We start from the raw sequence: 25,192 nt of genomic DNA, 5'->3' as shown, positions 1-25,192 counted from the left end.
AAAAAAATTCCAAGATGCCCGAAATGCAAACACCTCCTTTTTTTTCTCTATGTTGCTTTGGCGCACACTGGACAGAGTTAATAGCATTGGCGTGGCGTGCTTTCGCGATAAATCGATTGTTGAGCCATTTAAACCTATGGAAAAGGATCGATAAACAGGGCGTTCGCAGTGAACACCTTAATGATAGATTCTTTACCACAGGTTTAAATGGTAGAACAATCGATACATCGCAATTCACGCCACGCCACTGGTTAATAAGAGAAGTCGGACAAAATCTTGAAACTTTGAAAGCTTATATTTTCGAAAATATGAGACGAAAAAGTGTAAGAGTGGTTCTACTGGGTTTTACGTGAAATTTACTCTCAAAAACACCCATTGAAATTGAATTTGCGATGAAATGCACATCGGAATTTGGAACTTTAGCCGAAAAATTCATGTTCGTATGCTTCTACTAGCTCGTTCCACTGTGCGGCGCTTCATTATTTACATCCAGTTGCGATGATTCTAAGTAGGCAATACTGTTTTCTTCTCCATTTAAGTTTACGCTTAACAATCGATTCTAGGTGAGGCACCCTGTCCCACCCAGAATCGATATATTCAATAAAATTTAAATGGTAAACTAACAGCGTCGCCAACTTGCTGGAATCGCCACTGTTTTATATTCGTTTTTCAGGGTTTCTCTTTCGTGCCAATTCTCAATTAAAGTACTTCTTCCTACGTAAAATTTCACGAGAGGCACGATGGTGCCACTGGTTTTCTCTGAACCGAACTCCGAAGCTCAAAAAAAGCTCTCAAAGTTGAGGCCGTGCTGGAGGGGATATTCCACGCAACCCTGAGAGTCCACCTCTACATCTGGTCAAACTCTCCATGCAAAGATAGGGAGGAACAAATACATTAGCAGGGTTGCCGTCATCTTTGCATGGAGAGTTTGACTAGATGTAGAGGTGGACTCTCTGGGTAGCGTAGCGTGCGGCATATTCCCTCAAGTACGGCCTCAACTTAAGTTGAGGCCGTACTTGAGCTGTTCTAATTAAATAGCTGTTCTTGAGATTTGGAGTTCGTTCGTTCCACAAAAAACCATTGGCACCATCGTGTTTCTTGCGAAATTTTACGCGGTAAAAATTACTTATATCGCAAAACTCTCACACATGCAAGAGCTCCGTTATAGGAGCTAGTGAGGGTTGACGCCGCAATGCTTAACCACCACGCTTAAAAAAATAAAATAAGAATCTTCCGTGGATTTTTATTTGCTTACGGGATCAAAATTATAACACTGCAATGAGCATGAGCTCAAGTTTGAGGAATTTACTTGAGAGGGAGGGTGAGGGCTAGGGCTGACTTTGGTGGAGCAATGTAAGTGTCCACAATCCGCATTGGGACGGCCTGGACCGGCATCGATTTCCCATTGTTCTAGGACATCAGCAAAGGAAGAAGGGGGGTTTTCGGGGGGCAGGGGAGGCTTGCGGCGCAGCACATCATCAAGATGACTAATGGCGCTCGTCCAACACGCGACGCGACCACGTTCGAACGTGTCCCCCGATTGTATCCGGGCTGTCCCCTCACTTCACTCCTAACACAATGGCCCCAAGACCGAGACCGACAGTGGAAAGACGTTGGAAAGTTTTTTTTTTTTTTTTTTTTTTTTTTTTTTTTTTTTTTTTTTTTTTTGAGGGGGCCCTTCACCCGATGAAACCAAGAACGTTCCTTAAATGCTTTGAAAATATTTAAAAAACTAGGGGGCTACCGCGCTTCGAGCGTTATGCGTTACTCCATGATTTTATATTCTTGATATAGAGTAAGATATTGTGAATTTGTGAGGTTGCTGTTATTCTAAATTTGCAAGGATTAGATATTTCTTTTAATTGTTGACCATAATTTTGATAATAATTAAATATCCATACAGAGGAATTTTCAAACGTCTATATGAAACCATTGTTCAGAACGTTTTTGCGATCGTGTTGTCATGTAGAACACCTCCCTAGTCTCGACGATATCTTAAAAATAGTGCTGATTAAGGGGAACAAGAAGAGTCCCGCTGACTGCGTCGAAAAAATGTTCCGGCTGGATTCTTGTACATTTCAAGAAAAAAGAGGTAATTTTTTGAAGATGAAAACAGAAGAAAAAAGAAAAGAAAAGAGAAATAAAATGAGAAGAAAAAGACAATTAAAACTATAAATAAATATACATGGATAAAAATACTAAATTAAATAAAAAATAATCAAATGAAGAAAGAATTTAAAAAATGAATTGAGATAGGATAGATAAATTTTCGTTCATTCATTTTTTTCATTTTTCTTTGATTTCTTTTTCATCCATATTTATTTACTTTGTTATCAGTGTTTATTTTTCAATGAGTTGAGCCGCAAAGTTTATTTTTTTACCTAGATTTCTTTATTTAATAGTAGGAACAAATAAAGAAAAACCCCATGACAGGTGCGTCCCCCTAAACGAGTTCCAGCTTTAAAACTTCGCATTTCATGGGAAGTGCATGGGCAACATCTGATTATTCTTAGGGCGATTTTCCTCTACACGGCACATAAAATCGTGACGCAGCTCTTCGACCACGTCCAGCGCCGACCACAAAAAAAATAGAAAAGAGACTCTACATACGGTCACGCGAAAAAATCGGAAGACGGGGGTCGCATGGGGGGAGAGGGGGGGCTAGCAAAAGGCTACGAAGGAAACGAACGGAAAATAAGTTAAATTAATTATTAAGGTGCATCGAAAACGCACAGCGGCAAGCGGCACCGAGGACAAGTCCAAGGGGAAACCTGCCGTGCTAAGGAAAAACGCCTTAAGAACATTCGAGAGTTGCCAAATTTCCTCCTATAAAATGTTTATTTTTGAGGAGAGTTATGAATATTTTCTCTTGAAATGTTCAGATGATATAGCTCTGGTCTCGAATCAAAGTCTCCAAAAAATTCGAAGAAAATTGTTCACAGAATTCCCTGAAAATCCATGTTTTATCAAAGGAAATTCGGCAACGTCTGAAGGCTCGTGCGGCGTTCTTCCTCAGCAAGGCAGAAATATAATCCGGCGAGCAGTCTGAACATCGACTGCCTTGCCTTGACCTTAGTCAATTATGCATCGGCACTCGTGTTGAGTGAGACTTCCCTCCCTCGGCGCGAATATTCGCATCGAATATGCGCGACGGTGAACGACACGGGGAACCACACTGCCGTGATAGCGAAGAGAGCAGTAAGTGCAAAAGTGAAGTTTTGAAAAAACGGGATCAGAAGCGTCTGACTGGAAAATTGTATGGAAAGAAGCCTCCGTTCTTTGTCAAATTGCCATACTAATCATCCGATCAACTCCTAGAAATCGTTCGGATGATTAGAAATCGACCGATTTTATTTCAATTACATAAAAAGGGTATTTTTCACTTTCATGATAGGCTATAATGTTAGGCAAGACGGCCGTAAGTGCTATCTTCTGCATGCTTTCGTGGTTGCGTTTTGGACACACCAAACCCATTCGCCGGTCAGAAATTGGCAGAGGAGGACGGCACTTTACTTGAAAGCACTGTTATCGTCGACTCTCTGGAAGAATAATGTTACCTACTGCTGTCTTGCCTGAAACAACGTCATTTTTGCGCCATTACGGCTTTCTCATAAGTCTCGTTTTTAGACAGTTAAGATGAACTTTGCTGTTTTAGCTATTTCAGTGCTTTCTTCGGAGAGAGATTAGACGAATTTTGAAGGAAACTTGATTTCGAAAATATGACACTGCTCTCTTTGCCATCACGGCAGCACAGCCCACCGGGAGCTGAGAAACGACGTCAAATCGACATTCGAGCCCGGATTCAGGGCTTAAAGTGGATCTTCAGATCTTGCGCATAGCATTCTGGGAACGATCGATATTATTCAAGTTTTAACCATTTGGTGGATTATTTTGGAAAAATCGAGATTTCAGTCTGTAGGTGAATCATTGAGGAATGATCGTGCCGAAAATCATCTTCCAAACTCTTGAAAACAAACTCGAAAGTATTGTTTTAAATTAACCATCGATATCGACACATTGGTATCGGTTGCAAAATGGAGACTAATACTTTTAATTTTATTTTGAGATTTTAAAAGATGATTCTCGGAACGTACATTTCTCGATGATTGGTATATAAACTGGAATTTTCATTTTACCAAAATAATTCACCGAATGGTTCAAATTTGAATAATATCGATTGCGCAAAAGCTGAAGATCCACTTGAAAATGAATCTAATGCAGCAGGGAGCAAATGTCGAGGTATCGAACGAATTTTGCTACAATATTGCGCAGCAGAAAAAGGGAAGGAGGGGTAAGAAAAGTTTTATCAATTAAACGACAAATGATTTCGATAAACGAATGAACGTTTTTCAAAAACTCACAGTAGAACTGTAACACTGATGGCACAAGGCTTGATACAATTATTTCAACTTCACTGTGGCTAAAATTGCATATCTCTCAAAATGAAGGAGCATGCAGCTTCTGGATAAATCAATAATTTTAGGTGTTCTCTACCGACGCACGAAGGTTCGATTAGTCATTCAATTCAAGTTTAATCAAATAAGTCGACAGAAAATGAAACACGAATAAAATAAGAATGAGGTAAAGGATTCCGAATGCGTGGAGCGAAACCTTCAAAATCGGCAATAAAATTTCGGCGTTTCGGAATGCATCGACGGCACGGTTCAAGAGCGAGCACAAATGCATGCCAAGTTTCACTGCTTAAAAAGAGAATGGATTTCGTGAAGAGCCGAAATCGATACCACTCAGAATTTCTGTTTCTCAAGCGTTTTTTGATAGAGTAGCGTCTACATAGAACATGAATATTTGGTTTTGACCGGTCATCGCTTATCGGAATTTGCCGTTTAAACGTTTGGGAAAGGATCGATACACTGGGTGTTCGCAATAGTCGATTCTTTACCATGGCTTCGAATGGAGAAATATCGATAATCGATCATTCGCGCCTCGCCACTGGTTCCGCACTTCAGCCATCGAAATTCTGAAACACTGAAACCGAGAAGAGCCTTCCTCGCGCTCGAGTCTTCAACTTCGACTCCTAAAAGCATCCCCTTTCTGAGAATTCCTGAGAATATGAAAACATAGGAGACCAGGGTTTCTACTAAAACAGACTAGCCAAAAATCAGTACTTTTACAGTACTTTTTCAATACATTCCCGAGAAATTCAGTACCTCTTCAATAGGAAATTCAGTACTTTTTCAGTACCTCCGATTGACGAAATTCGAAAATTTTCAAAAATTTGAATTTCTCGCTCAAATTACGACAAAAATGACAAAAATTCCGGTCCTTCTTGCGGAATTTCCGCACTTTCTCTGTACGTCCGGACCACCCTTAAAAAGTCAGTACTTTTTCTGGACTTTCCGGAAATTCTGGACTTGTAGATAACCTGGAGACAAGTTGGCGTAATAAGTTATGCAAAGTATGTTCACGACGGAAAATGAGAGGAAAAAACGGCGGACGTATGGATGGAATGCGGAGCTCACCTGAACTTGGAAGATGGTGATGTTGTCATTCAACATTTGAACTCGGACGGCAAGGATCTTGCCGCCCTTCTTGGGGGTCATCGGGGGGGTCGGCGGGGTTCTGGTCCCTCCGTCGACCCCGGCGGGGGTGGACTGTGAGTGGGGCAGTTTGCTGCAAGATGACGCCACGGAGATGCTCGTGTCCAACTCCATTCCCCAGAGTCAGATCTGAAACACATCAGAAAAATATGAATCACTTTCCTGAAGATACATGTTTTTTCGGGGAAATCTGGCAACTCTAGAATGTTCACACGGCGTTTCTCCTTAGCAGAGCAGAATAGAGAGGCTCCTTGCTTTCAAGACACGATTTGTAAGATAGCAGCGGGTCGATTGTTGAATCATTATCGAATGACCTTGATCTATATTAATTGGATATTATAATATAATATATATAAATTGTTGTTGATTGTTGAATCTTTATCGAATGACCTTGATCTATATTAATTGAATATTATATTATAATATATATAAATTATTATAAATAAATTTAATAATACCATCCAACAGCTTCCGTAGTGTTTTGCTCCTCTATCATTAGATAGTTCTTGGCTAATATATCTTGGCTAAAATAAAATACATTTCATGAGGCTAGGGCATCTGTGTATTACACGAGGGTATATAGTTTCATGTCAGTACTGACGAGCTAAGGAAGAACACCGTATAAGCATTCAGAAGTTGCCATATTTCCTTTAACAAAAACGAGTTTACTGGAAAATTGTCAATATTTTCCTTTAAAATTTTCAGACAATTCAGTTCGGTATTTAATACAAAACATCTGAAATTTCAAGGGAAAATATGCATAACTTTCCTCAGAAATACGTGTTTTAACCGGGAAATTCGGCAACTCCCGAATGTTCATCCGGCGTTCTTCCTTAGCAGAGCAGAATAGAGAGGCTCCTTGCTTTCAAGACACGATTTGTAAGAATAGCAGCGGGTCGACTGTTGAATCGTTATCGAATGACCTTGATCGATAACTCCCTATCTTAACAATGCTATATATCGATCATACATTCGATAAAGATTCAACAATCGACCCGCATGAAATAAAGAACGGGAGAATCCATCAAATCCACGATAAACCGGCCACTGAGGCACGAGAGTGGTTAAGTAGCAGTGGCGTGGCATGCTTTGCGATATATCGATTGATCTGCCATTTAAACCTATGGAAAAGAATCGATATACAGGGTGTTCGCAACGAACACCTTCATAATCGATTCTTTACTACAGCTTAAAATGGGGAAATATCGATAATCGATTGTTCACGCCACGCCACTGTAAGCAGTTAAGCCGCGTCGGATTTAATACAGGTGGGTGGATCCTTAATACTTTCTGTTATTCCTCCTCGCTCAATCTGCACACGAATTGAATGCTTTACAGTCCATTGAGTGCTTTTGCAGTGGCTTCATTTCATGGGATACCCTGAATGACTGAAATAACTGTTTACCCAAGCGATCAGTGGCATTATACTTGTATCTTAATCTTCCTTTCGCACGCAGTTGTCGTTCTTACGCGCTCGTTAAAGTCCCTTGCGCACACTGCCGGGCTAAGGAAAAACGCCGTATGAACATTGGAGAGTTGCCCAATTTCCTCCGATAAAATGTTCATTTCTGAGGTGAGTTATGAATATTTTTCATCGAAATTGTCAGGAACTTCAGATCAAATTACGAACAAAATTTGCTGAAAAATTGAAAGAAAAGTATTCACAAATATTCCCGGATATTCATGACTTGACAAAGGAAATTTGGCAACGTCTAAAGGCTTATACGGCGTTCATTCTTAGCGCGGCAGCACAGATGACAAATATCGAAGAATGCCTCCATCTCGGTTAGAAAAATCTGAAGCTAACCATTCTGAAAGTTTCTCAAAGAACGTTCCACGTTCTCTGCATTGTCTTCTCCTCTTCAAATACTTATCCAGTGCTTGCCTGGAGCATTCAGTTGCAAAAAGGACCATGGTCAATGGCTGACCCATGCGCAAATATTTTAAGACTAAAGTAATCAATTGACTCGAATTAACCATCCGAACAATTCAATTAATGTAACGTATTTCCGATTGAGTTACCTAAGCAGTCAGTGATAGCTAGGAAAACGGTGGACTCATGATGCATAATGTTCGGCGGAGTTGATATTGTGGAAAAAATTCAACACCTCGTTTCTTCCTTCGCTGTATTTCTGTTGGTTCCCGGCCATCTGAAACAAAACGAAGATCAAAGATTAGTATACAAATTCTGTAAAAACAAAACTCAAGTTTAAAGTCGAATGTTCCAGCATGCGTGTGATTAACACATGCGCTGAGGGAAACCCCTGGTTAAAATTACCATACTAGTGGTGTTCCACCAGAGTTCTTAATTGAGGGGCTATTGGAGGACAAGTGGGGATAGTGCAGTGCTTACTATTTCAAGAAATACGTGTTTAAAGTTTCAAAAGTACATGGAGCCTCATGGCGGAAAGAAAGCTCAAACCCATTTTGTAATGCTTAAAAATTGGAGCGCCTACAAGACTGCAGGAATACTTCACGCATTGCGCCAAACTCAGTGCGCGGTGAGTGCGGTCGCTGATCGGCGCAAAACGCAAATAAGCGCCTACAAGACTGCAGGAATACTTCACGCATTGCGCCAAACACAGTGCGGTCGCTTGTCAGCCGATTCCGGTAAACTTTTGTTATGTTGTCCTGGTATTGCAACATGTTTCCGGAAAGAAACCGTTTATCTATTGATTTTCCCAGAAAAATGGTAGATTAACTGGACTAAAAATTTTAGAAGCATTTTAAGAAGTGGCTTAGAACGAGGTAAAAGTTTGTGATAAATCGGACAGAAAAGGCATACACATTTCCTACTTAGCACAAGTTTAAATGATCAGTAAAATTCCAAAACTTCTAAACCATGCAATTTACTTAATGTAAGTATTTAGATAAAAAAGATATGCTACCTTGTAGAATGTTTCTTACAAAGACACTGCATACTTATAGCAGCCATTATATTATGCATATTATAGAATTTCCCTTGAGGTAAGTACTTATCTGTATGTAGGTACCTAAAATGAAGAGCTTGGAGGTCAAGTAGGATATGAGCAGTTTTTGCTACTTCAAGAAATACGTGTTGAAAGTTTCAAAATTACATGGAGCCTCATGGCGGAAAGAAAGCTCAACCCCACTCTTTGATGCTTAGAAGTTGGATTTTGGTAGTAAATTCTCCCAGAGTATATTGGAAAACTTGAAATCATAAGTAACTGAATATTTTTCTAAAGCTGAAATTTTCCACTTGTCTTACCAGCCCTTCGATTGTTAGTAGCCCCTTATCAGTATAACTGATATTCTTACCATCACGAAAATCTCTTATCTTATTTCCTTTCCGCAAAAAAATCCGTGAGTATTCCAAGTTCCTGTAATTGCCTTTCAAAATCCGTGCCTATTATTGGTTTTTCCGCGCTTAGTCCGTACATTGGAAAATTGAGAACTCTTTTTTGGCTGATATTCGACTTTTCACCGACCAATACTGAATTGCTAAGGAAAAGCGCCGTATGAACCTTCGTCAGTTGCCAAATTTTCTTTGATCAGATACGAATTTATAAGAAAACTTGGGAATATATTCCGTTCAATTTTTCAAAGAATTTCCTTCGTAATTAGAGCCATTTCATCTGCAAATTTGAAGATAAAATATTCATAACATGCCTCAAAAATAGACATTTTATGGGAGGAATTTAGGCAACTCTCGATTGATCATACGGCGTTCTTACTTAGCACGCCAGAATGACAATTGGCTGTAGCGATGGCAGAAGCGATTCGGATGACTCCTCGTCGCGTCCAGAGGCGTGGCGTGCTTTGCGATAAATCGATTTATCTGTCATTTAAACCTATAGAAAAGGATCGATAATCAGGGTGTTCACAAGTAACACCTTAAAAATCGATTCTTTAGCATAGCTTCAAATGCGGAACAATCCATCATCGATGATTCACGACTCGGCACTGGTCGTGTCGTCGTCGTGGCGCTATGCGGTTTCCCGCTAACGAGGACCCAACTTGAAGCGAGGAAACAGTTAGGATCTCTGATGGTGGCCATTTGTCGCCGTCGCCGCCGCATTTCTCCACCAACGAATCAACGACGGACGAGTGAAAAACATACGGGGGACCGTAGATTTATACACCTCCTCATCTCATTCGGTTTACATTAAGAGTAAGAGAGTGAGGGAATTTCGGAGTGATCCTCGACTTAGCATCGAAAAAAGGAATCACTTTAATGAGTCCTCCCGAAAAGAAAAGAGGAGGAAGAAAATAGGAAAAAAGAAAAATGGAAGATAAAAAGGAGTGATAAGACTATGGGGAAAGGAGGAGGAAGAAGAGGAGGAGGAGGAGGAAGAAGAGAAAAGAATGCCGAAGAGAACGAAAAAAGCATAGAGGGAGGAGGAAAATGAGATGGAAAAATATATTTTATTCGTCTTCCTCTTTCGTCTTTCCCTTTTATTCTTCATTCCTCCTCTTCCATTCCATTCCATTCCCTTCGTTTCCCTCCTCTTTTTCTCCTTATTATTCTTCCCTCTTTTTATGTTACTATTCCTCCTTCTCTTTCCTCTTTTTTGCTCTTTTCCTCTACTTATCCTGAATTTCTTCTTCTGCCTCCTTTTTTATCTTATTACCATCCTTCCTTTTCTGCTTTGGCTTTTTGTTATTCCTCCTCCTCCTCCTCCTCCTCCCTTCTCTTCCGTTTCCTTCCCCTCGCTCTTTCCTCCTCTTCTCCCCTTCTATCCTCTTTTTTGGATGTTGTTCTTCTTTCCTCTGCTTCACCTTTTTAATCTCCTAGTTCTTATTTTCCTTCTCTCCTCTTTTTCCTCTGCTCTTTCTTCCACCTCGCTGGAAAAAAAAAACACATTGGATCTAGAGTCCAGACTCTTGAAAAACATCGACAAGAAAAATGACTCTTGATTCAATCAGAATCTAAGCTTAAATCAAGAACCAAGCCTCTTAATTTAAGCGGATTTCGTTTTGATTCAAGCAAAAATCCGATTGAATCAAGAGTATTTTTTCTTGTCAATGTTTTTCAAGAGCTGGACTCTAGATCCAATGTGTTTTTTTTCCAGTGCTCTTTTTTTTTCCTCCTCCTTTCCATCTTCGTCTTCTTTTTCTTTTCCCTCTGTTTCCTCTTCTACCTCTTTCTTCCTCTTCCTTTCCATCGTCGTCGTCGTCGTCGTCTTCTTCTTTCTTTCAACTTCCCCTCCACCTATTACTTCGGATTTCCAATTGCAATGCGTCTTTATCTGACCTAACTCGAGAAGTTGAACAACGGCCCGAGTCTGTCAGACCGGGGTTAGGCGGGGAGGGTCGACTACGAATACGGCCGTGGCCGTGTTTCGCCGTTCATCCGACAACCCTCGGGCCGCCCGACCCGGACCCGAACAACACGGTACGACGGTACGTGCCGCAAAGCTCGAGGAGGAGGCGTAAGGTAAGATCATAAGTTGGAGCGCGGAACGGTAATGACGGATTCCTTCCTTTTTCGGATGGATCGGCAATCTGTTACGGTGCAAAGCCAACAGCCCCCCCCCCCCGCCCTCCAGCCCCCCGTCATGGCGCCCATATAAGGCTCCGCACGGCACGGGTCATGACCGGGAGGGAATGGAGGGATGGCCAAAAGAAGCGCGCGCGGTGAAGCGCTGTACGGAGAGCAATAAGGCGGATATTGGGTTTCTCCTCGCACCGCCGCAGCAACAAGTACAGCCTCTTCGAATATGGGGTGATCTCTTCCGCAAAATGAAAACTCATTTTTCAGGGGACTTCGAGGGGTTTTCAGGGGCTGCGACTATTGCACCGCGTTCAGCAGAAGGGAACCAAGTCACATCAGCTATTGCCAAATTCAACTGGGCGATTGAATTTTTTACAACAGAACGTTTAGGAGGATTCCTTTAAAATTTTAAGGAATTTGCTTCGTATTACACAGAAAATTCCTTGAAATTAACACATAAATCCGTACAACCGTTCGCACGTGAAAAATTAAGTTGCCCAATTAAATTGGCAACAGATGATGTGGCTTGGCCCCTGGAAACTTGGAAAAATTTATTATGGCGAGCTACTTGCGGCTATTTAATTTCAGCAAAACGCCGAAACAGCGCTTGCTGCGAACAACTTATGGAACGGGCTGATAATAGAAATTGATAGACGATGAAGACAAGGAAAATGAAAAGCAACAGCGCAATCAGACAAATTCAAATCAAAGTAGCTACAATTGCATAGCCATCGAAATGAAGGAGAATCAGTCTTACGAGTGACGCGATGATCGAGGGAACTTGAGGGAAGACAGCCGGCGACTCGACGGTTTCCCGAACGAAGGAACATAACTCTATTCCAAGATTGCAGAATTGACTTGGGCATTTAGATATTTTACAAAAACACGACTGAGCAATATTCATCCAAAATTTCTCTGACGTTCACGTATAATCAGAGGAGAACTCGGTGAAATTCTCGATGAGAAACGTCTGACAGTTTCCTCAAAAAATACAATTTGAGAGCAAAAATTCGCAAATTCATAGTGTAGTTACGTTCTTCCATCTAAAAAACGACGGGTTTATTACTTTGCATTCTGTGTTCGAAACTCACAGGCGCCAACGTGCCAAATGCGCCCGAAAAATCGGTCATGGCGCCTAAAAAATGAAGGCTCTGCGCCACCGTGGCCCATAAAAATTGCCCCCACCCCCTCAAAAAGAGGATCCTAATTTTTCTGTTTGGCGATTTTTTTTAAATTTCGACGCACGGCACCGGATTCTGACTTTTCACAAAGTACGCCGTTATACGTAGGCAAAAAGTCTGGCCCTTAAAAATCGAGCTTGGTGAGCCACATGACTCCTGAAACTCGGCGGTGAGTTTCGAACACAGCTTACATTCAATTCAAAGGCAATTTTTTGAGCAATTGCACGGATTTTCCACAGAATCTAGGATTGATTCGGTGGGTACAACAGTCAGAATACAGTGAATCACCCTGTTTTTCGCGGCGGTGCTTTCATTAATTGTCCAAGTTTAGCTCGTTATTTTCGCGCTAATTGCTTTCGGCTAATTAATGTAACACTTCACTCTACTCCAGAAATTGGGGAGCCACTCCCGAAGGAAAACTTGGGAGAATCAACGAATAATTTCCGCGGAGCATCAGACGAGAAGGAGAGGGTACCTCAGGGAGAAGGGGGAGGGGGTGCGGGAATAACTCGGGCGCGGGAGTAAGTAAGCAACACCGACTTTACGGGACCGAGCCGAGGCTCTGAGACATAGTTGCCAGATAGTGCGGCAATTTCAGCACCCCCCCCCCCCCATTTAAACCCATGTCAGGGTTGTCACAGAATTTAGAAAATGAAATTCCCTGACATTTTCCTGATTTCCCTGACACATTTTGTTGAACTTTCCTCACAATTGAAGATCTGACGGATGGTTAAGAAGGCATAATTGGACGTATTTCTATCAAACGGAACTAAGCGTCATCGGGGGAGGAAGGGAGAGGGGGGGGTTTGGATTGGCGGGTGTTGCGGAAAGGGAAGCTCGTTCCGTCCTATACTCGAAATGCTTTTCCATAGCGCTTAGTTCCGTTTGACAGAACGCGATATCCGGGATTCTAAAATCCTCAAAAGGAACTCAATTTGGCGCTTAGTTCCGTTTAACAGAAATACGTCCAATTGAGAATAGTTTCCAGGCAAAATTTCTTGTTCAAAATCTCAAACATATTCTAGAAAGCAAGTGAAGGTGATATAACAAATGTCCCCTGACATTTTCGTCATTTTTGACATTTCCGTCATTTTCCCTGACTGTGGCAACCCTACCTGTAAATATCGGCATATAATTGCACAATCGGGCAACTTTACTCAGAGAGGAGGGAAAAAGCACTTGACACAGATGATTAGCTGCAATTATTAATGGGAGTTTTCCTGTTGCCGCGTTTGCATGCTGATTCGTCGAACGGATCCGAGGTCCGCGGCCGGACGCAGAGGCAACAATCATCGGGACGTTCATTGCAGAAACGACGTAAAAGCTTCGCGAGGCAGCCCGAGTTATCGTCGCATATCTCTCTACGCATATGCATATGCTCTCAATATGCATTGAAACTAGTTTTACTTGAAATCATTAGTATTTCAATTTTTCAAAAACTGCACTAGTGCGCATTGTCATCCAAGCATCTCATTTGAAGGTATGGACATCCCTGAACATCCTTAATCCATGAGAAAAAATCTAATGTTTGTATTTAAACTTATTAGAGCTAAATTGAACATTGATTAATCGTAAAAAACTATTGTGCTTACCAAGACATTGAACCAATCACAAAGTATACTGTATACGTCAATTAAGGCCCTCTTACCATCCGCAGACTTCAATGGTCAGTAATGTGCATATTATTATATGTAGCAGGTACTACTATTAGTGGTGTTCCATATTTACCTCTAATAGGTTTATAAGCCATAGTTTTTTCTCAGTGTCCTTCTCCCTGATTCTCGTATGACCTCGACGTGACGACGTGCTGACGAGCATGTGGTCGAGAATACTGCCGTGCTAAGGAAGAACGCCGTATGAACATTCGAGAGTTCCCAAATTTCCCCTGATAAAACATGTATTTTTGACAATATTCGTGCATCTTTGTTCTTGAAATTTTCAGATATTTTAGATTAAATTGCGTATAAATTGTCTGAAAATTTTGGAAAATAATATTCGCAAGTTTCCCAGTAAATTCGGTTTTTATCAGAGGAAACTTGGCAACGTTTGAAGGCTCATACTGCGTTCTTCCTTAGCACGGCAGTATACAGTATTCTAGTTTCGAAGGTGGTTACAATCCCCTTTACAATATAGGTTGCACATTCTGAACGGCACTGAAAAGTTGATAAGTCGTTTCTGCACAACTGATAAGGCTCAGCTTTCCCGTGGTGGTTCTTTAAAACCGATGTGCCAACGCTTCAAACGAGGGCCGATTTCGGAAACGGCGTAACTGAAAATTGCGTGGTCAGCGCAAATTTTACCGATAAGGTCAGCATCCGCGATAGGGTTCGAGCTAATCAAATTCTATTTGCACCGCGGGGCAATTAGTTGAATGGCATTAACCAGATTGAACCTATAACTACGTTCCATGTTGCCCAATTTCTGATGTCTAATTATATTTAAAAGGAAACGAGGCGCCCTTTTTGCATTGACACTGACTCCGATCTACGGTAGAAACGCTAGTTTTTCGCTTGCAAGCTGATTGTAGATCGTTTTAAACACATTACACGCGTTCTACATGAAAGTTTGATGGAGAAACATATCTTGTGGTGCTTCCATAAGACGGATCTAATTAACATCAGCCTAACTATATCGGACGTGGCCTAGTTTTTTCTTACAGTTTTTTTCCCCCCAGAAAACTAAAAAACAATCTGGTTTGAAATTTTGCGAATATACAATCCAGCGAAAATTCAGACAAACTTTCATGGTGACAGAATGTTGAGATTTTTGTTGAAAAATAAAACGCACTCTATATCCACAATTAAGGCAGCGTGACATACAGTTGAACTAATTCTAGTTAAATCCGTCAAATTATTGCGCTGTCTAGTACTTCATTACCACACTGTTCCAATTTCGAAGACAGCGGAAAATCTGAAACTCCAATCATTCTACTGTGCTCAGAAAAAAACACCATATAAACATTCGACGTGGCAAAATTTTACCTAGTAAAATTCGAATTTCCACGGATATTTGCGGATTTTTTAAAAGTTACTATTCAGAGAATACTCTCCAGAATTTAATCTGGCTAGTGTTAAAAATTTGAGGAAAAAAATTTAAAGACTTTCCGAGAAACAAATATTTCGTCGCGATCAATTTGGCAACATTCGAATGCTCATACGGCGTTCTTCCTTAGCACTAGAGTCCCTTTATACCCAGAGTTAAGACAACTCGATTATCAGCTGACTGGCAGCCGGCCTTGGCTGGCCATGGAGGCCGAAACGAGTGCACCCAAACGAACGATATTGAGGGATAAGGATCAGGAATCCTGCGATGTCTGTCACACAAAAACAACAACATCAACAAATTGATCAATTAAAAAGAAAATGGGATTGGTTTGTGAATAATTTCTTAATCTATTTTCATTTTGGACCGATGGAAATAACAATTTACTCTTGATAAACCACAATTAGGTAATATTTTCATTATTCTTGTTCACATTCGAGGTACCGCCATCTTGGTGCACTCGTTTCGGCCTCCATGAGCGAGAACCAATCAGAATTGGATTTTTTTTAGGCCACTTTCAGCCCAACCCTGGCCCAACCAAAAGTGAGTTGTCTTAACTCTGGGTATAAAGGGACTCTACTTAGCACCGCAGGATTGCCCACGTCGCACAGTGGATCGAGTCGATAGAAGAGATCGGACAAAATTTGGAAACTTTAAACGCTTATAACTCCGTTTATACAAAATTTTGAGGTTCTAAAAGTGGTTCAATTGGTTTTCTCGTGAAAATTTATCCTGAAAGCATCCCTCGAAATTTAAAATGTGACGGAATAGACATCAAAATTTGCAGTTTTAGTCAAAAATTGTGTGTCCGACCTCTTTTATTGAGCCGATCTACTGTGCGCTGCCGCACATTGGATCGAGTCAAACAGAGAGGTCGGACATGAAATGTTCAACAAAAACTGCAAATTTTGATGTTTATTTCGCCACATTTTGAATTTATACGGGTGTTTCCAGGAGAAAATTTTACGAGGAAAACCAATCAAACCACTTTTAGAACCTTCAAATTTTGTATAAACGGAGTTACAAGCTTTTAAAGTTTTCAAATTTAGTCCGACGTCCTCTATTGACTCGATTCAGTGTGCGCCCCCGCTGCGCTAACCACCTTAACAAAGCTCGTGTGGCCCCAGTCAAGAGATTTGTAGAGAATTTGTAGTTTTAGTCCAAAATTTCATGTCCGACATCTCTAATTGACTCGATCCACTGTGCGTTCGCAAGTTCAAGCTGAAACGAGCCGCTATCTCGTCGATAAAGCCACCCGAGGTGAAAATTGCGCGTCCGGCGCGATTTTCACGCTCATCTATCGAGGCTCGCGGCTGGCTCATCGTTCGGCTTTTATTTGCAACGTGGACGATCAAAATAAGCACGATTTTTCCATCGGTGTTCCATCGGTGACGGACGGAATTCGCTCGCTTTGGCGGCTCCATTTCGCAACGTTTCCATGGCAACAATTAGTTTGACATTGTTGGCGATTAAGGCTAATTCAGGCGGATTATCTCGTGTCACCGGAGATTCCTGACACGCTGCGCGCGATCGGTGATTGGTGTCGGGCCCGGATTGGAGGCAGTGGCGTGGCGTGCTTTGCGATAAATCGATAGATCTGTCCTTCAAACCTATGGAAGGGATCGATAGACAGGGTGTTCGCAGCGAACACCTTAATAATCGATTCTTTACCGTAGCTTTAAATGGAGAAATATCGATAATCGGACGAGTTTCGAGGGCGAAAAAACGTTTAGCGCGGCTCAGCGACGAGCGGAATGATGCTCTGTCCGGTGAAATCGAGGAAACCCCGATGGACGAGATGTCAGGTATTAATCGACGCGTTTCCCTCACCAACATTCCGTGCATAGACATTGTGACAGTAAAAAATCGAAAATAGTGCACCTAGATTTCCCGATGGGATCCGTCGTTTTGTAAGGTGCGATGGCAGAAAAGTAATGTAAGTCTTAAACTGCCACAACAGACATTTTTTTTAAAGGAAATTTGGCAACTCTCGAATGTTCATACGGCGTTTTTACTGAGCACGACAGCCAAAGGGCGGCAAACTTCCCCGACCTTACCCTACCTAATTTCAACCCTTACCTAACCTGGCCTACTGTAATTATCCAAACCTCTCCTGGAGACATATTTTTTTGGTTTTACTTGTGAGGAAGATATTATTCTGTTGGTTGACACCGTGATCGTTGCCACCATGCTCAGGGCCCGTATTGACTTTTTACTGCTTGAGCACGACGTCAATCATCGTTGACTCCACGATCAGGTTTTAGATTTGTTGACACCGTGATCGTTGACACCGTGCAACGTTACCAGCGAAGACTTGAGAAGGGGCGGGCGGGGGTCTAGACTGCAAAAATTCTCCCGAGACGCCATAAAATTGATTAAAATTTAAACAATTGATCAAACTCGAGATTTGCTGAAATGTTCTATTTTATGCTGCGATGTTCAAAGCTTCCATGATCCTCCCTTATTCACAAGGTAAAGTTGTGAACCATATGGGGCTTTCTAAAAAAAAAGACAGTTTAAGGAATGACTGAGACTTTGCTTTAATTTATTTACTGTGGGGAGGCGTTTTATTTTTAATTTCTGCAGCATAGCGTTCTACGCACCAGCAACAGATGAAAAAAAAAACAACAAAGAAAAAACGATAGCTCTCATCGAAGCGTTTAAAAATGTCTCCAGTCAACCTCGAAGAATTCGACTCGCAACTCATCAGATTATAGATACTTGGGACTCGATTGCATTATTAGTCCCGATCGAACATCAGGCTGAAACGAAAATTCCATCAACTCAAAAACAAGTCCTCAAAAGGATTGTTTCAGAATCTTCGATGAGCAGGTGAGTCAAGCTCATTACCCTTCAACCTGAAGCGTGAAAGCTCACGGTTTGAAGTTGAAGATAGCGTAGCGCCTTGATACAACTATTAGTGCTCTAGGGATGGCTGTGTTGCGTGTACGAAAAATTGAAGGCGCTTTGGAACTCATTTTCCTCAAAGAGATCATATATTTTAGGGACCCCGCACTGTCATTTTCCCTGTAGAGTAGAAAATTACTTTCGCAGGTTAACACTCTGATTTGCTTAATATTGCGACTCATGACCAAAAAGTTGAGCAATCGGTCCCAACAGCCCTTCAACCTATATGTACTTTGCAAAAATTCGCCTAGCAAGTGCTCACTCCGACATTTATCAGTCATCATAAGGCGAATTTTATTTAATTTTTTGCTCTACAAGATGGACATCAATCATCACGAGGCGAAAAGTAGCGTTGATCTCCGAACCTAACTTTTGCCTCACTCAATTACGATCAGGGCTGTCACGGAATTTGGAAAATGCAATTCCCTGAGTTACCTAACACGTGCTGGTGAAATTCATTGACAAGTGAAGATATGACAGATGGTTAATAAAACACAATTGAAATAAATTTCAGGCTAAATTTGTTGTTCGAAACCTCACACCCAAAAAGGCAAATAAAGGAGATTTTTAAAGGAGATCCGGCTGCTGGAGCCGTAGCTTCGGCCTCTGAACCCGGAGCAATCGAAGCTACGCCTCCAGCAGCCGGAATTTTCGGCCTTTGAGCCCGGAACGGCCGGTATGTCTATACAGCCCGTAATTCCGGCTCCCGTGGCCGGAGTTTTTTTTTCAGTGCAAACCCCAGACATTGCCGTCATTTTCCCTGACTTTTTAAAATACCCTGACATTTCAAGGTATTTCCCCGACTGTGGCAACCTTGCAAAGCAGGATTCCTATGATAAATCGTCTCGGCGCAGGTGGTCCGAGCTCTTAGCCTCCCTCATGCCCTCCCTACCAGGACTTTCACACGTTCAAGCTCGCGGGAGTTGCGTCTGCATGCGGAGACGGAAGCTAGAGAATTTCTCGATATCAGATGCGGGATGCGGAGCGGAGATGCCGATGTGGAGCAATAGGTCAGTGTGTTAGCTCGAGCCGAAGCCCGAGCGGGTCTAAGTCAAGGTGACGTCACCGCGCTATGCGCTATGCACCCGGCACCGGCCACGTTCCGTCGGATTGGATTCGCAGGGGCAAGGTCCCCGCCGCCAAGATCGCGGTCGCCGCGTTCGCGCTAGGGAAGAACGCCGTATGAACATTCGAGAGTTGCCAAATTTACCCCGACAAAATGTTTATTTTCGAGAGAAGTTATGAATATTTGGACCGCGTTAAACAGAAAGGAACCAGGCCACATCAGCTATCGCCAGATTTAACATGGGAATTACATTTTTTACGCGAGAACGTCTACGCAGATTCCTTTGAAAATTTTAAGAAATTTGCTTCGTATTATCGAGAAAATTCACTGAAATTTGCACAAAAATCCGCACAACCGTTCTCATGTAATCAATTAAATTGCCCGATTAAATTTGGCAATAGCTGATGTGGCTTGGTTCCTTTCAGTTTAGCGCGGTCCATTTTTCCTTTCCATTTTTAGAATCTTTAGGTGAAATTGTGGACAAAATCCTCTGAGAAATTGGGAAGAAAATAATCATAAGTTTACTAGGTAGAAAATTCGCGGTTTATGAAAGGAAATTTGGCAACGCCTGAAGGTTCATGCGGCGTTTTTCCTCAACACGGCAGAGTTGCGGATGCACGTCCGCCATCCAGCAACTTGGCAACATTGTTTTCCCTTCATTTAAACCTGTAGAATTGTATCGGTTCTCGGAGATGCCGGACAAGAATCGATTATTCAGGGTGTCTACTTTAACAGGCTGGCCAAAAATCAGTACTTTTACAATACCTTTTCAGTAAATTCCCAACAAATTTAGTACCTTATCAACAGAAAATTTCAGTACTTTTTCAATACCTTCAACTGACGAAATTCGAAAAATTTCAAAAATTTGAATTTCCTGCTCAAATTGCGACAAAAATGAAAAAAATTCCGGCCATTCTTGCATAATTTCCGCATTTTTTCGGTGCTTCCGGACAATGTCTTTGCTTCCGGACCGCCCTTGAAAAATCGGTACTATTTTCGGACTTGTAGACACCCTGTCATTTGCCCGATAATGGCTCATTTTACCATGTGGAAAGGCATTTGCTGAGACTCGCCGGCCAATCAGAGTGCAGCACACTTTTTCTGTGGCAAAATGATCGAGATGACAATAATTTCCCTGTGTAGGTACCTATTCAAGTGTCGCTCTTTACGACGAATCGACTGATCTCCCATTTAAACCTATAGAAAAATAATGATTAAAGTTTGCCACGAACACCTTAGTGATCGATTTTTACCGTAGTTTCTCTGGCGCCAGCGCATCCCGGATGGCTAGGGTTCTGGTATTCGGCATTTTTTTGTTCGCTCTAAGCTGCTAATGGCCAAATCTCCGTGAGCCTCGAAAGTTTGGCGCCTTTTTTGGAGTCGGCGCCTCGCTGCGCCTGAGGTTCCCAAGCTCATGCTAAATTGATCGAAAACAGAGTCGATGAGCCGCCCTTTTAAGGGAAATGCAGGCAGTGGACGGTTCGAGGTAAGTCCGTGGCCAGGAGAAAACAAAAAAAAAACTCACTGAGAAAAAAAGTAGGTCGTATGAAACGGAGCATGGTGTTTTATATTGGCTGAGCTGTGAGGTTCGTCAAAGTACACATTTGCTTCTTGTATCCTAACTGTAGAAAGTGTTTGGCTGTAGGAACCGGCGGTTTACATGCATCAAAACTTCGTTAGACGTACTAATAACGTAAGACTTTTACGACCGAATTTTGATTCTCATCGCACCGACTGTTGATAGTTTAAGCTCTGGCGATTGAGAATTTGTGTGCAGAAAGGACATTTCTTCGATTTAATTTTTGGGAATCATTATCAACAATTTATCTGTTTTGAAAAATAGGTCTGTCAAACGTAATTTGCAGAATCGTTAATGTTGAAGAGGATTAAAAGTTTCGCTGATTAAGCTATGGATTAATTGAAAATAGCGTTACAAACCGAAACTCCTTGCTCAATTGGCGCATCTTGGGTTCAACTTTTTTCTCAGTCAACAATTCAAAGCACACTGGAAAAAAAAAAAACACATTGGATCTGGAGTCCAGACTCTTGAAAACATTGACAAGAAAAAATACTCTTGATTCAATCAGATTTTTCCTTAAATCGAAAGGAAATTCGCTCGAATTAAGAGGCTTGGTTCTTGATTTAAGCAAAGATCCGATTTAATCAAGAGTATTTTTTCTTGTCGATGTTTTTCTGAACTCTAGATCCGATGTGTTTTTTTTCCAGTGCATGAAAATCACAGGAAACCTTTCATTTGATGATTCTTTGTATGCCCTATTTTTCTTCTTATACCTAGAACTATGTATAAATAGGTCTTTATGAAAACGCGACACATATGCGGCATTCCTCGTCTCCAACTTCGGCGAAACAAACTTGCACTCGTGCTGCAACGAAAACGACCGACTTTGCGATTAATCGCTGTTGATCGATATCAGCATTTTCCAGAAACGGAATATGAACGATACCTTGGGTACAAACAATCAGACTCATCTGAATGTTGACTTTTTCTAAGGCGAAAAACCTTCCATTGAGGTTCTAGTCCGGTAGTATGGCATGCATGTTCTCTAGAATTCTCGGTCATGCTACTCCCCGGATTTTCCATGATTTCTAAGAGCTCATTTCTTGAGAAACTAATGTTTTACCTCCTTTCCCAAGATTTTCTTCGAATTAACTGTCGAATTTTTTGCATCTTTCAGCCGATTTTTGGCGCATGTTCAACTTTTTAATCCGAAAAGTGTTCCTGATGTTCATATTATCTGCTTAAGGAAAATCTTGATGGCGAATACTAATCTAAGAATCAACGCGCAGGGGTTGCTTGCTTCCCAGGCTTTTTTAAAAAACATGCGTGGTATGCAGGACAAATTTCCGGACCTTCTAGTGGAAGTTCTTTACTATTTCAGTACTTCCGGACCGCACTTGAAAAATCCGTACGATTTCCGGGCTTGCCGGAGATTCCAGACTAGTAGACTGCCAGGCTATCGAAAAACGCCGTATGAATATTCGCAGGATGTCTACTAAAACAGGCTGGCCAAAAATCAGTACTTTTACAGCACTTTTTCAGTACATTCCCAAGAAATTCGGTACCTCTTCAAGAAAAAAATTCAGTTCTTTTTCAGTAAATCCAATTGACTCAATTCGAAAAATTGCAAACATTTGAATTTTTCGTTCAAATTGCGACAAAAATTACAAAAAAAATGAAAAAAATACCAAGCCTTCTAGCGGAATTTCCGCAATTTTTCAGTACTTCCGGACCGCCCTAGAAAAATCAGCACTATTTCCGGACTTGTAGACACCCTGATTCGAGAGTTGCCAAATCTCTCTGGATAGATGATGTATTTTTGAGGAGAGACATGCACCTTTTTCCGTGAAATTTTCAGATATTCTAGATCAAATTGCGAATAAAATTACCTGAAAAATTCGAGGAAAAAAAATCCGACATTTTCCAGTAAATTCTGTTTTTAGTGAAGGAAATCTGTCAACGTCTACAGGCTTATACGGCGTTTTTCCTCGGCACGGAAGTAGACACCCTGGCACCACATTTCCTGGGAACAAGGTAGGCTGACCTAAAAACAGTACTTTTACAGTACTTTTTCAGTACATTCCCTAGAAATTCAGTACCTTTCTCAGTAGAAAAATTCGGTACTTATTCAGTACCTCCAATTGACAAAATTGGTGAATTCCAGAAATTTGAATTTCTCGTTTAAAATGCGACAAAAATTACAAAACATGGAAAGATTTCGGACCATCTTACAGTATTTCCGCACTTTTTCAGTACTTCCGGACCGCTCTCAAAAAATCAGTACTATTTCCGGACTTTCCGGAAATTCCGGACTCGTAGACACCCTGTGGGAATCATAATAAATTAAATCGTCAGGGAAAATGGTAGCCACTCGGAGGCTTTTCTCCGGGCGTGTGACTCAGGATCGGGGAGTCCTTGAGAGGATGCACCGCCACTTGAGAGCGCAGTGGATCGCGACCGCAGAGACGGAGGGAGCGACGCGCGGAGTCGCCTGTTAACCGCATTTCATGGCGCAAAGGCAAGGGCAAGCAGAAAGAGCATCACGCATTATGAATGCCGCCCGACCTCCGAGCTTGAGGGGCTTCCTCAAGCGCAGCTTCAGGATTCCCACATCCCGTCATCGGATCAACCTATTTTCAAGTGCAAGCGCTGAGAATCTCGCATTTTTCCATGGGATTCGCACGATGCACCCACCCAACGAGAGCCAGTGATTTTATAGTCTCGTTGAAAGGGTCAGACCGTCTAAGGGTAGTATTCATGGTCGTGCCTTGCGGTGCTGCCATTTTATTTTATCAAAAGATGCCGAAATAATTCCGATGTCCGGCAACATATTCCGATTTGCCAAAGTTCCGAGAAAAATTCCTATATTTTTTAAAAAATTTCGGGTAAAAATTCCAAAGTACGCCCGGATTTAGTTCCGCGGAAGATCGCCGAAGAATAAAAAGTCCTTTAATTTGATCAAGTAAATGGTTAAACTGGCGAAAAACTGCAACTTTCGAGCGAATTCCAATACGTTGTCCTTGGCTTCGCCCCTATACTCCCTTTGTATCGCAACCCCGGACCCCCCCCCCCCTCATACAATGCCAAAAATCATGGGAAACTGTTGAATGAACATCCTGTATATAACTCGCCCTGTAACGCAGGTCCCACTCCTGGGAGCGTTACGAAATTCATGAAAGCTCTCTTCTTACAAAAAACACAGGGGCTCCGGGTTCTCCTTACGACCCAATGGCGAGACGTGAATGATCGATTATCGATAATTCATCATTTGAGCTGTGTTAAAGAATCGATTATTAGGGTGTTCGCTGCGGACACCCTAATAATCGATCCTTTTCCATGAGTTTAAATGGTAGATCAATCGATATACCGCAAAGCGTTACCACTGTTACGGCCGTGCTGCCGTGCTGAGGAAAAGCGCCGTATGAACATTCAAGAGTTGCCAAATTTCCTTCGATAAACTGTTTATTTTCGAGGAAAATGATGAATATTTTTCCTTGAAATTTTCAGACACTTAAGATCAAATTACGAACAAAATAATCTGAGAAATCGGCAGAAAAATATTCAAAAGTTTACCACGGAATTATTGTTTTATCAAAGGTGATTTGGCAACGCCTGAATGTTCATAAGGCGCTTTCCCTTAGCACGGCAGCGTAGTCGGAAAGTTTCTGCGGTCTGATGCTTCAAAATATGAACGCTCACCGGTTAATCTGAATTCGGTCACTATACTTATTCCGTCGGAAAACTCGAGAAATCCAGAAGGAAATTACGCCGTTCCAACTTCGGATAGCCGACTTTTCCACCCAACATCCCAGGTCCGGCACTCCCTCGCAAATACCGCGCTTTCGTTTCGGGTCGTGTCAGCGACACTAGCGCGCCACGTGTCATATGCAATTGCAGCGAAACGCAGAAATTTATGGCAGCTTCCAGCCTGCCGCACAGTGGATCGAGTCGATTGGAGGAGTCCAGCATGACCAGGGTGTCTAGTATTTTTTAATTTTGAAAAAACCTGATATTTTTCTGATTTTTCCTGATAAGTTATAAAAAATTCCTGATTTTTTCATTTTGGAAATTCCTGATATTTTCCTGGTTTTTCTCTGGAAACAAAGACGGCGCGACAACTCCTGGCACGGTAGGCAAAAAGCAGTAAGACTTCTCCGCCGAGGAGATTCGCGTAAGAAAACTTCCTCATAAAATGTCCGATTTTTCCGATTTTCCTGATTTTTTCCTGATATTTCCCGGTTTTGCCGGTTTTTCCTGATGCTAGACACCCTGATGACATTTTATACTAAAACTGCAAATTTTGAAGTTCATTTCGTCACAGTTTACATTTCAAGGGGTGGCTCGAGTAGAAAATTTCACGAGGAAACCAATGGAACCACTTTTAGAACCTCAAAATTATGTCTAAACGGAGTTATGGAGGTTTAAAGTTTCCAAATTTTATCCGACCTCCCCAATTGACTCGAT

General features: G+C 41.7%; 1 protein-coding gene across 3 annotated transcripts in view; it reads right to left on the bottom strand.

Moving 5' to 3' along the window:
* Nucleotides 1-25,192, bottom strand: part of Cdep (Chondrocyte-derived ezrin-like domain containing protein) — a 137,788-nt gene that overhangs the window by 44,454 nt on the left and 68,142 nt on the right. For all 3 annotated transcript variants that reach the window (XM_019044256.2, XM_072297707.1, XM_019044255.2), the window contains 2 exons: nucleotides 7,581-7,708; nucleotides 5,481-5,687 (listed from right to left, as the gene is read on the bottom strand). In XM_019044256.2, the coding sequence (XP_018899801.2) occupies nucleotides 5,481-5,672 (192 nt within the window). In that variant the 5' untranslated portion in view covers nucleotides 5,673-5,687; nucleotides 7,581-7,708. The remainder of the gene's footprint in view (nucleotides 1-5,480; nucleotides 5,688-7,580; nucleotides 7,709-25,192) is intronic.

Source organism: Bemisia tabaci, chromosome 3 (assembly GCF_918797505.1).
Source record: "Bemisia tabaci chromosome 3, PGI_BMITA_v3".
Lineage (NCBI taxonomy): Eukaryota > Metazoa > Arthropoda > Insecta > Hemiptera > Aleyrodidae > Bemisia > Bemisia tabaci.
This window is presented reverse-complemented; position numbering and strand designations above follow the sequence as displayed.